This window comes from Tenrec ecaudatus, chromosome 4 (genome assembly GCF_050624435.1).
Source record: "Tenrec ecaudatus isolate mTenEca1 chromosome 4, mTenEca1.hap1, whole genome shotgun sequence".
In the NCBI taxonomy this organism is placed as follows: Eukaryota; Metazoa; Chordata; class Mammalia; order Afrosoricida; family Tenrecidae; genus Tenrec; species Tenrec ecaudatus.
This window is the reverse complement of record NC_134533.1, coordinates 80,364,629-80,376,995: the sequence shown is the minus strand read 5'-3', so window position 1 is coordinate 80,376,995 and position 12,367 is coordinate 80,364,629. Positions and strand designations below refer to the sequence as shown.

Genomic DNA, 12,367 nt, shown 5'->3' with positions numbered 1-12,367 from the left:
GAGAAATTCGTGACATCCACCCAGAAATCCACGAAAACTACCGCATCAGCGGATAGGGAAGAAGGCCGAGCCTGCTGGCGTGCATTGGCAACGTAGATGCTGACGTGGAACAAGCAGCTTTCCCAGAGCCAGAGCGCTATTGCAAAAATGCACTACATTATTTCTGTACAGATAGGAGAGCTTCCTTCTCTTTTATCAGAGAAGCAAACCAAGTACTTGGTGTAGACTTAAAGAGTTATCCAAAGCTTTTATCTTTTTACCTCGGATTTCTTATGAATTTAATGGTCTAAACGGTTTTCCTATGCTTTTTAGCTGAAGCAGCAAAACTTTTCTTTCTTAGATATCTAGTACAAAAAATTTTCTTTGAAGAAAGAAATGGTTAACTATTTCATTTTCCTAAAACTTTCTTTGAAGGTCAGGGGCTTTATCAATGAAAAAAGTAGTGAGTAGTTAGTTAGTGTGTAACCTGTGTGGACAGCAGCCAGCCTTAAAACAAGCCTCTGTGTTTCAGGGTTAGAGCATGAATACAGGTTTCCCCTGCTGTCCAAAAGGGCAGCTTTCCAGGGAAGGCTTTGCAGTGGCTGAAAGCGGAGAAGTATTTCATGTTAATTTATGGGGGAAATGGTTTTGAGCTTTCCATAAAACAAACTCACCAAGCCATACCAAATGACACAAAAGAGCATTAATTCCCGGTGTTCACAGGCATGGTTCCAAACCACCCGCTTGATGCTGAGGGAGAGCCACCGGCAAAGAGCTCAGGGAGGCCACTCTGCTGTTTGGGGTGCGCACTGCAAGCCACCTTCTACTGTGTGCCTTTTCTCACACAAGCAAAAACCCCGTGGGTTTCTCTCTGTGAGCGGAAGCAGGCCCATATGGAGGGCTTTGAGAAATGCAAACTGGTGGAACTCGAACTTTTAAAAAGCTAAGGAATACCTGTACTCCTCTAGTTTGGGCTGCTTTTAGTTTATAGAATCGACTAGATGTTAACACATAAGAGCTATTACTTGTTACTGATGTAATGGTAATCATCACTTAAAAATAAAGATTATTTGTAATGGAAAAAAACTGTAATACTTCAGTAAGAAAAAGATGAACAACCCAATTAAAAAGGACAGAAACACATAGTTCACCAAAAATCGTATCCAAATGGCTAACAAGTATATGAAAATAATGCTTACCATAATTAGCCATCTGGGAAATTTGAATCAAAGTAATAAGATATCACCTTAAACTGACAATGATAAGCCCATTTTTTAAAAAGCTCAAAAACAGTAAATGCTGGAGAGAATGAAGAGAGACTAGGAGTGTCGTACACGGCTGATGGGATTGTGAATATGCACCACTTCTGTGGAAGGTGACAAGGCACTTCCTCAAATAACCACGAACAGAAAATCCGTAATACCCAGCAATCCCTCTGCTGAAAAGTCATAGCACAAACAGACACATGCACGCCCATGTCCATCGCACCACTAGTCACAAAAGCAAAACTTGGAAACAGCCCAAATCAGTAGAAGAAAGGACAAAGAAACTTTGGTACATACACATAATAGAATACTAAGTATCAGTAAAAAAACAATGATGAAACCAGGAAATATCTCATTATAAGAATCAGAATGCGGAGTGAAGTTAGTCGATCACAAACGAACAAAAATTATATGATACCACTATTATAAGGATAAAAAACAAGACAAAGACTTGCACACCAAAGGGAACAGACTTTGGAAGTTACCAAGTGAGGTAGGGCAAGGGACTGAAGGTGAAATAATGGACTAGAGGTTTGGCAGGCGTTGACTTGGGTGAACTGAATGGGAAAATGGAGGACCACACAAGAAATCAGAGGAGTAGGGTGGGGTATGATTGGAGAGGGGGGCATTAATGAGTTTTTTGAATTGTTGAATGCAGAGTTCATGGTCTGAAATGCAAACCACCACCACCCCCCAATATGTTTATAACAATTTTTTTGTTTAATTTTTAAAAATATTTTATTAGGGGCTCATACAACTCTTATCACAATCCATGCATATACATACATCAATTGCATAAAGCACATCTGTACATTCTTTGCCCTAATCATTTTCTTTCTTTTTCTTTTCTTTTTTTACATTTTATTAGGGGCTCATACAACTCTTATCTCAATCTATACATCAATTGTATAAAGCACCTCTGTACATTCTTTGCCCTAATCACTCTCAAAGCATTTGCTCTCCACTTAAGCCCTCTGCATCAGGTCCTCTTTATTTTTTCCCCTCCCTCCCCGCTCCTCCATTTATAACAATTTTTAAAAGGATAAAAGAAATGGAAACCACCATTTGTCTACTAAATCAAAACTAATAAATAATACATAATAATGAGGAAATATTATTAACAAAAAGGAAGATGCACACAGATTAACAAAATGTGGAAACATGATTTAAATATGTAATTGACACATCTAAGTGGTCCTCCAGAAAAGGATAATGTCCACACAAGCATTCCTTCCCCATGCTGCAGCCACTTACCAAACCCTCCCCACGCCATCTGATACATCCCAGGCACAAGGCATCCTTGATGCACATACTCACAAAGAAAAAGTGAGGGGGAGATTTCTGGTTCCCTCTTACTGTTGCTTCTTCCCATCCACTAATAACACTTGTATCCAAAATAGCCTATAGCTCTTCATAACCCTCTTGAAATATATTTTCCAAATCCTCATTTCATCTTAGTTCAAGTGGTAAAGAAAAATGGGAAAGATTAGAAATAAGTCATCAATGAACCCTGAGACGATCCATCATTTATTACTTATCTAAATAACACATGTAATAATAATCAGTTATAGCTAAGATATGCAATAAGGACTTTGTTCCAGGGCACCGTCTTTTAAAAACCGAATGTTCTGTGCTATTGCTGGCCTTTCCCACTCATGACTTTCACAGAGAGAGATAACCCTGGCCAGTGAGCAGTGCTGGCTGGAGCAGGATACTCCAAATGCAGGGAGAGTGCATCAGTCTGGGAAGTGAGCTATATGAGCCAACTCTCTCCCATTCTCCCATTCTTTTGTTTTACAAAACCACTGATATATAAGAGGTGCTTAGATTCTGTATTTTTGATATATTACTAATTATACAGTCTAATCAATAAACTAACACCCTGGCCAATGAGAGCATAATCTGTGAAATAAATAACATAGATTGTGCAATAAATCCTAAGTCAAATACATGATTATATTAGTAAGCCTACTGCATTTTCCTGACTAGGAGTTTTAGAGAATTGCTTGTCATCAGATCATGAAGAAACTTTTAATATAATGTGTTCGTCTGGGTACTTTAGAGAAACAAATCCAGAGAAACTTATGTATAAGAGAGAGTTTTATATAAAGGTTAAGTACGCATCAAGGAAACATCCCAACCCAGTGCTGCCCAAGCCCAGAAGTCCAACATTAGCCCATGTCCAACACCAATCCACAAAGTCCTCCTCCATCTCGAAAAACAGACGCAATGATGCCAACTGCAGGAGGAAAGCTGAGTCAGTGTATGTGTAAACATCTCAGCACTGGCAGGGGTCTCCATACCGGTGCTCCAGCACCCAGGGTTGCATCGGGGTAGGTCCATGTGGCTTTTCCTCAGGGATGTCTTGCAGGAAGTAAGCCTTGCCAGCTAAAGCAAGGAACTGGCTAAGGAAGCTGCACCCTGGTTCAACCATCAGAAAGCCAGAGACCCGAGAACTAGAAAGGTGAGGCTCACCGAGCCATTTATCCCTCTGCCCTTCAATTAACTCCACATGTTTTATCAGCCAGGTTGACACAATAAACTTTAACGACCTCATATAATATTACAATAAGCATAATGGAAAGTTCACAGGCAATAAGTTAAAGACTTGATTTCAGTTTGGGTTTTAAAAACATCAAAGGAAAATTGGCAAGGTTAATTCATAAGAGCATATACTCCCACTCCCAACAGTGAGCCAACAAATTCCCAAAGTCAAGTTAAAAAGCAATAAATAAAATGAGACCAATAACACTGGCCCAAAATAAGTTTATGAGGCAAGAAGGTGCAGGAAAGAAGGCAAAATGGAAATGAGAACTCAGGGAGGAAGTGGGAAAAATACCATCTAATTGAAGAGATCTCAACCAATGTCACAATGTGTATAAATTGTGGAATAAAAAACTAATTTGCTCTATAAATTTGTACCCAAACCACAATAAAATATTCTAAAAAAAAAAAACTAGAGTGGGAGGGTAGAGGAAGGAGGGGAAAAAGAGGAGCTGATACTAAGGGCTCAAGTAGAAAGAAACTGTTTGAGAAATGTTGATGGCAATATATGTACAAGTGTGCTTAATTCAACTGAATGATGGATTGTCATAAGAAAAAAAAGATGAAAATATTTAGAAATTGTTGATGCCAACAATTTTACTTTTCTGCTTAATAAAATGGATGTATCAATGGTTATAATATATATGAGTCCCTAATAAAATTACTTATTAAATTTAAGAAAAAAATAAATAAGTAAATAAAGCTGATCATTGTAGATCATCAAGAAAGGAAGATGAGGGGCAAACGTTCTGAAAATTTTGAAGTCTAATGTTCATTGATACTTCTTGAAGGTAAAAAACATTTTTATAAAGCAAAAGTTCCAAAAAAAGAAAATCCTGCATTTTTATAAGAGATGGGTTTTCTAATTTAGCATGACAATGTCATTTTGAGTCCTACAAAAATTCTTTAGCAGGATGAACAATCTGGAGGAGAAAACAATGGGACCAACAGTTCCAGGGGGACATGGGATAGGGGGAGGTGGGGGGAAAGGAAATTTTGCTAACAAACCCAGGGACAAGTGAACAACAAGTGATCCAAAGTGGTGGTGAGGTGGGTGTGGGAGGCCTGGTAGGGCATGATCAAGGGTAATGTAACAAAGAGGTATTGCTGAAACCCATGTGGGGAATGAGCATGATAGTGGAACAGGAGAAAAGTCAAGGGAAATAGAGGAAAGAGCTGGGAGGCTGGGTATTTATAGATGTCTAGATAAAGACATGTGCATATGCCAGTCAGGGTGTGATGTAGCACTGATGAAAAATACAACTTTCCTCTAGTTCCTAAATGCTTCCTCCCTCCCCCCACCCCCCTCTCCCCCACACTCAGTATCATGATCTGAATTCTACCTTGCAAGTCTGGATAGAGCAAAGGATGTACACTGGTGCATATAGGAGCTGGAGGCACAGGGAATCCAGGGCGGATGATAACTTCAGGACCAGGGGTGTGAGTGGCGATACTGGGAGGGTAGAGGGAGAGTGGGTTGGAAAGAGGGAACCGATTACAAGGATCTACATGTGACCTCCTCCCTGGGGGATGGACAACAGAAAAGTGGGTGAAGGGAGACGTCAGACAGGGCAAGAAATGACAAAATAATGATTTATAAATTATAAAGGGCTCATGGGGGAGGGGGGAGCGAGGAGGGAGGAGAAAAAATGAGGACCTAATGCCAAAGGCTTAAGTGGAGAGCAAATGTTTTGAGAATGATGAGGGCAATGAATGTACAGATGTGCTTTACACAATTGATGTATGTATGGATTGTGATAAGAGTGGTATGAGCCCCTAATAAAACTATTTAAATAAATAAATAAAATAAGTGAACATGTAAAAAAAATTCTTTAGCAAACTTCACATTTTTTTATGTTAGTAGTTTTATTGGTATACAATTGACATATCATACAATTTAACAGTTCAGTCATATGATGAAAAGCTGTGCCCCTTAATATTTCCCATCGTAAGGAGTCCTGGTGCCACAGTGGGTTACATGGCTGCTAAGCACACGGTCAGCATTTTGAACCCACCAGTTGCTCTCTAAGAGAAAGGTGACGGTATCTGTTCCCATAAAGATTTACAACCTTGGGAACCCTAGGAAGCCATTCTATCCCACCCTGTAATAGGACTACTATGAGTCAGAATGGATTCGATGATAGTGGGGTATTTGTGTTGGTTCACATCTTAACTACACAATTAAATTAACGCAGTATGATTTCCCACTGGAATTACCCTCAAATCTGAAAATGTGTGAACAGCTGATATCACAAAAGGTAGGCTGCCATCCTTGATTTTCATCAGCCAGTACTTCAAGTCCTCACTTTCAGCAAGCAAGGTTACGTCATCTGCCTATCACAGGTTAATAAGCTTTCCTCCAATCTTGATTCCATATTCTTCTTCACACAATCCACCTTCTAGATTATTGGCTCAGCCAAAAGACTTTTAAAAGATGGAGAAAGCACTATGGACTTCCCAAAGAACAAAGAGATCTGCCTTGGAAGAAGTATAGCCAGAATGTTCCTTAACGGCAAGGATGGCTAGACTTTGTCTCGTGTGCTTTGGACATGCTATCAGGAAAGACCAGTCCCAGGAGAAGAATGCCATGTTTGGTAGAGCAGAAAGACAGGGTAAAAGAGGAAGGTCCTCAATGAGATTGCTTGGCACAGTAGCTGCAGCAACGGGCTCAAAAATGAGGATGGCACAGGACCAAGAGGTGTTCTTTCTGTTGTACAGAGAGGGTTGCTATGGGTCAGACCTGACTCTACAGCACCTAAAGACAACAACAGAAAAGGAACGGCATACTTGAATTAAAAAGTAAGCACTCTATGTACAACTCTTCTTAATATGATTGCACTGCTGAACTGTATATGTAAACTATTTGTCAAAAACTTTAAAAAATAACATTAAGCACTCTATGTACCATGTAACATGGACTTATATTCCTAATAGCATCAAAAACAGTATTTCCATTTTCCTTTGCTTCTTATGGGTACTTAATATAGAAGGTAAATAAGTCACCAGCTATAGCATCAAAACTAAAAATCAAAGAAGGAATCATAGTAACTCACCTTTATGCATCAGAGTTGATCCATTATGGTCCCGCTCATTAATATTTATAATGCCATCTTCTATTAATTCCTTAAGTGTTTCCAAATCACCCTTATAGGCAGCCACATGGCCTGGAAATGCTAAAGCTATGAATAAAAAAAATCAATACCTTAATAAACCAATGAACTCATTCTTTCTCCTGCCTTTAAGCAGTCACACATTTTGAGTTTTAATATTATCTCAAGAATGTGGTTGATAATGCTGGAATCACTTCAGTTGATACAGTGACAATTAATTTGAGAATTGCTAAAAGAAGATTGAGATTAAGTAGCTTCCTTCCCTCAGGACTTTAAACATACCAGAAATACTGTACTAGAACTATTTCTAGCCATATTCTATTTATTCCTATACTACTACAAAAACCACACACACACCTTCCTGGTATAGTGATTCGTGGTGACTGTTTAGGATAGTGTATAACTAACTCCACATAGGATTTCCAAAGCTGTTAATCTTTACAGAAGCAGAATGTCATATCTTTCTCCTATGAAGTGGGTTGGTGAGTTTGAACTGTCAACTTCTTGGCTTGCAAATGAACATTTTAACCACTGTGCCACCGGAGATCCTCCAAAACATAAAGCTAAGTTAATTTTCAACCCTGTATAAAGATAAACTTGTTCGTAAGTTATGCATTTCCACTGACCACTTCTCTGTAGGCAAGGAAATGAAGGAAATAAACTGGAAGCAGGTAAGTGTATGTGTGTACTGGACATGCACATAGTGTCATAGTTACACATTGGGCTGCTAACTGCAAGATTAACAGTTTGAAACCACCAGCCACTCCATGGGAGAAAGACGAGACTTTCCAATCTTGTAAAGAGTTACCGTCTCGAAAACCCACAGGGACAGTTCTGGCCTGTCCTATAGGGTGGCTATGAATTGACTTGATGGTAATGAATTTTTAGTTTATATCAGAGTAACCCAGTACAAGCTACTCTTGGCTCTCTATTAGCACATACCCAGAGCCGAAGAAACCAGTTTACAAACTTGCTCTTACAACTGTCTGCTTCTTGCAAGAGGCTAAATGAAGTTATGTCTGATCAGTCGGGGTAGCCTGCCCCAATCAGAAGCCCTTAAGGACAGGACAAAGCAGAGTGGCTGGAAGTCTGGAGAGATTTGCAGAACGGCTGAGCAGGGCATGAAACCGCATTAGCTACAGAAGCCATAACGACAACACAAGGGGATTGATTGCAGGCTGTTCTGTCGACCGGGAGGCTACCGCTAAGCCAAGTCAGCCATAGTGTACACACTCCACTGCTGAACCCACTCCTAGAGCCCGGCCAAGCAAGCCCCCCTCCCTAACCCAAGGATGGCCATGTGGTCAGACAGGCACAGGGGACTGTTTCCTACAGGGTTGCTATGCAGTACACAACTGTAATGATGGTAAAGTTAAGCGAGGACAGGTAATCATCCATTTATCCACTGCGCTCCAGTCCCTTCTACCTCATACCAACCCTATATAGGGGTTTTAGGCTATACATTCTTATGAGAGCAGACAACTTCATCTTTTTCCTGAGCAGCAGCTGGTGGCTTTGAAATGCCAACCCTGGGGTTCGCAGCCCAATGCCTAACCACAGTGTCACCAGGGCTCCTGGGACAGGTAAACTTTTTTAAACAGCAATCCACTGCCGTCAGGTGGATTCCAATTCAAAGGACCTGTACATCTTCCCAGACACAGACAGCCTCATTATATTGTGCCATACAAACATTACCATTTTTATGTGGCTACCTGTGAAAAAGGTGGGAAGTGCTGCTCTAAAGGAACTCCTGTGTATGTACACAGAGACCCAAACAAGAACACCGTTAATTGTAATAGTGAAAAATTGTAAGCAACTTAATTGACATATTAGTGAAGAAATAAGCAATGGCTATTATAGACTAATACTGTATTATACATTTCAAAAGAACTAGGATATATCTATCAAGCTAGTAAATCTCAAATACATAAATATGTTGAGGGGGCGGGAGGAAGCAAGCCATGAAAGGATATGTACTGTTTTCTGCCATTTTTATAAAGTTTTTTAAAATGTCACAAAGTCTGCTAGCTGTCCAGCAAACTGCTTTCTAGCTTGGTGTTAAATTCTCCATGATTTCTTGTACCTAGTTATGACCATGTGACTAAATTCCTTCCAACAGAATGTTAGCAAAAGTGCTAACTGCAACCTCCACTTTAGAAATCTCTCATGCTGGACATAAGACCTTAAAGGCTTCCTCTAGCTGCATTAGCAGCTACTAGGAAGTGCTGAGAAGATAAGTCAATGCTTTAATGACTACACAGAACAGATTCATTTTCTAATCTGGGTGGTCACATAAGAGAAATACAGTTCCTGATGTATTTATGGATTATGATGAGTTGTATGAGCCCCCAATAAAATGATTGTTTTTAAAAAAGAGAAATAAAGTTCCACACCATTCAACCCACTGGAATTTAGAATTTCTTTGTTATCTCTCTTACACACACACACACACACACACACACACACACCCATACACACCACTATATATTTTCTAAGTGATTTTTTTTTGCGGGTATATGTATTATGAGGGTGCTTCAAAAAGTTCGTGGAAAATGGAACAGAAAGACAATGGATTTTTCCCATGTCCTTGAAATGCCTTTATATAGACTGCCCTAGTACATAAAACCAAAGAATGGAATGATAAATCCAAAATGATAGTAATCTCTAAGAAGAAAGAAAAGAGAGCAATATTAGGGCGAGATTATCTAGGAACTAAAACTCAATCTAAACAATAAATTATAAACAGTTTTTAATACGCTGATTTCTCTATACTTACTAAGGTTGAAACAAACCACCCTGGTGGCACTGTGGGTTACACACGGGGCTGCTAACCGCCAGGTGTGTAGTTCGAACCCACCAGAGCCACTCCTTAGGGGAGGGGTGAGGCTGTCTGCTCCTATAAAGATTTGCGGTCTCAGACATCCTTCACAACCTTGCTAGGAGTCAGCATTGATTCCATGACAGTGGGTTTATGGCTGAAACTTTTCAAAATAAAGGAAAGGATCTGGATGGATGTGTGCACAATGACACAAAGTAAATGTTAATACTGCATTTGCCTTATAACATTCTATGTATAATGCTGCTAAAGCAATTTACGTTTCACAACTCACTTTCCTCATCTTCAGGAGCATATCCTTCATATTCCGCCCCCTGGATAAACTGTACAATGTTCTCTTTATAGAACCTCTGGGCCAGGTCCAGGACATTTTCTCCATTATCATTGAAGGCTTTTAATGCTTGTGTTCCATTGCTCATTCGACTGAGTAGGAATTTGAAACAGTGCAGGTGGCCTTCCATGGCTGTTAAATGAACTACAGGTAAGAAATGGGGTGAGGAGGGAGTAGAATTTTAAAACAGAAATTAAAGGAACATAAAAATAAGTAACACATTTCCTCTATTTTTATCAGGACATGACTGTCCGTGCCCCCATATAACTGGGTCTTATCCCAACCAGGGACAACAGACCTTTTCCCTGCTGCATCTTTCTATCACCTCTAACATCTAAACTAACTTGTGGGTTTGGTTTTAAAAATACACACCAAACACAATGGCGCCTCACCACCTTTGCTTTGGTTCATGCTAAATAGTAACCTAAATTATTTCATTAGGCTTCTATCACTTCCCCCTATTTCTGACCTTGTCATCCCAACACCCTCACTGCTCTCTATGATCAACATAACAGCCAGAATGACCTACACAGTTATTAGTCAGACCCTGGGCTCAAAACCCTCCTATGGACCACTGTGACCAGTCCGACCTCATTGCTCACCCCTAATTTCTTCTGTTCTAACCTCACTGAATTTGTGAGAATGCTCTGGTCCAGAGAGTGATCCTGCAACTCCTTGAGGTCAATCACGCAATTGTCACCTTCCCTGACTACAAGATTTGAAACTTCAATCCCTGAAACACTTGCTCAGGTTGTCTCTACTTTAATTTCCAAATACATATCACTCTTTAAAATAATATGTATTATAAGAACTCTCAACACATGGAATTCAGGACGGATAAAACCCTCAGGAACAGTAGTGGGAGTAGTGATATCATGAAGGTAAGGGAAAGGTGGAGGAGTGGGGTGAATAAGCAGGACCCATCACAAGGTTGGATATATAGCCTACCCTACCCCTCAGGAGAATGAATAACTGAAATGTGGGTGAAGGGAGACAATGGATGGTGTAAGATAGAAAACAGCAATAATACATAATTGATCAAGGATTCACAAGGGTGGGGGGAGATTAGCTGATATCAAGGGCTCAAGTAGAAAGAAAATGTTTTGGAAATGTTGATGGCACATATGTACAAGTGTGCTTAATACAACTGAATGATGGATTGTCATACAATTTATAAGAGCCTCCCAATAAAATGATTAATAAAAAATAGATAAAAAATAAAATTACCAAAAAAAAGAATAAAATAATATGCATTTCGGGGGTTGCTAATCACAAGGTCAGCAGTTCGAAGCAGCCAGCTCTGCTGTAGAAAGATGAGGCTCTCTACTCCCATACAGAGGTACAGCCTTGGCAACCCAGAGGGGTGGTTCTCTCTCTACAAGGTCACTATCTGTCAGCATCAACTTGATGTCAACGAGCTTGGTTTGGCTTTGAGTAGACTTTCTCGGAACCACAGACAGAGTAAATGAACCCCTGAAACTATCAGCCTGAGAAAACCATTAAACTGTAAACCAAAAATATTCTCTAACACCTTCCTAGTAAGAAAGAGCTACCTGGAGGATCAGTCTCTTCCTAGGATCACACTGACAGTAACAACTGGAAAGAGTATACAGCAATCTAAGGGGCAGTGAGCTTACGTTAATGAGGAACTCAAAATAAGGGTGAGCATGGTTGCACATCGCAAAGACTGTGATCACGGCTTCCAAATATACAGGCAAAAACTGCTGTATTGGAAGATCTTTTTGCCGTGTACATTCTCAACAATAACAAAATAAATAAACCCCACAAAAGGAAAAAACTTAATGTATTTTACTTATTCACTTTATTCTCTGTCCCTGCCAACACCATTACACGATGACAGGGGCTTTGCTTTACTTGCTGTGAAATCTTCAGTACCCAAGAGAGTGACTGACATATAGTGGGTGCTCGAAAATATGTCAAATGAATTTTTTCTTAAGAAGGTAAGATTTGGAACTAAAAAGCCTGTCCCTCAGGCCACACTTTTTTACCTCTACGTTAAACTATTTATAAAGAATACTATGCAAAACAAAAAAATGGAAAAAAACACTGTATGTTTATAAACTAATTATATATGTTTAAAGAAATTAAATTTTTTTGCTTTACATGAATCCAATAACAGGGATGAGAACAGTGATACTAGAGGGATAGGGAGAAGGTAAGCAGAGAAAGGAAGGAAGGGGGAACCAATCGCAAAGATCCACACATAACCATACCCTCACCCCCTCTCTAGGGGGTCGAATAACGGAAAGCATGGGGGAAGGGAGACAGCAGTTGGGGTAAT

The 12,367-nt window shown here is 39.8% G+C and overlaps 1 protein-coding gene across 10 annotated transcripts in view; it reads right to left on the bottom strand.

Annotated features, from left to right (window-relative positions):
• ANKRD42 (ankyrin repeat domain 42) overlaps window positions 1–12,367 on the bottom strand; it is an 86,148-nt gene that overhangs the window by 51,287 nt on the left and 22,494 nt on the right. For 8 of the 10 annotated variants that reach the window (XM_075546380.1, XM_075546379.1, XM_075546377.1 and 5 more), the window contains exons 6-7: window positions 10,009–10,209; window positions 6,842–6,967 (exon numbers count right to left, since the gene is read on the bottom strand). In XM_075546380.1, coding sequence (XP_075402495.1) covers window positions 6,842–6,967; window positions 10,009–10,209 — 327 coding nt within the window. Of the gene's footprint in view, window positions 1–5,635; window positions 6,544–6,841; window positions 6,968–10,008; window positions 10,210–12,367 lie in introns of those variants that run through there. The other 2 variants (XM_075546384.1, XM_075546383.1) reach the window with 2 other exon arrangements.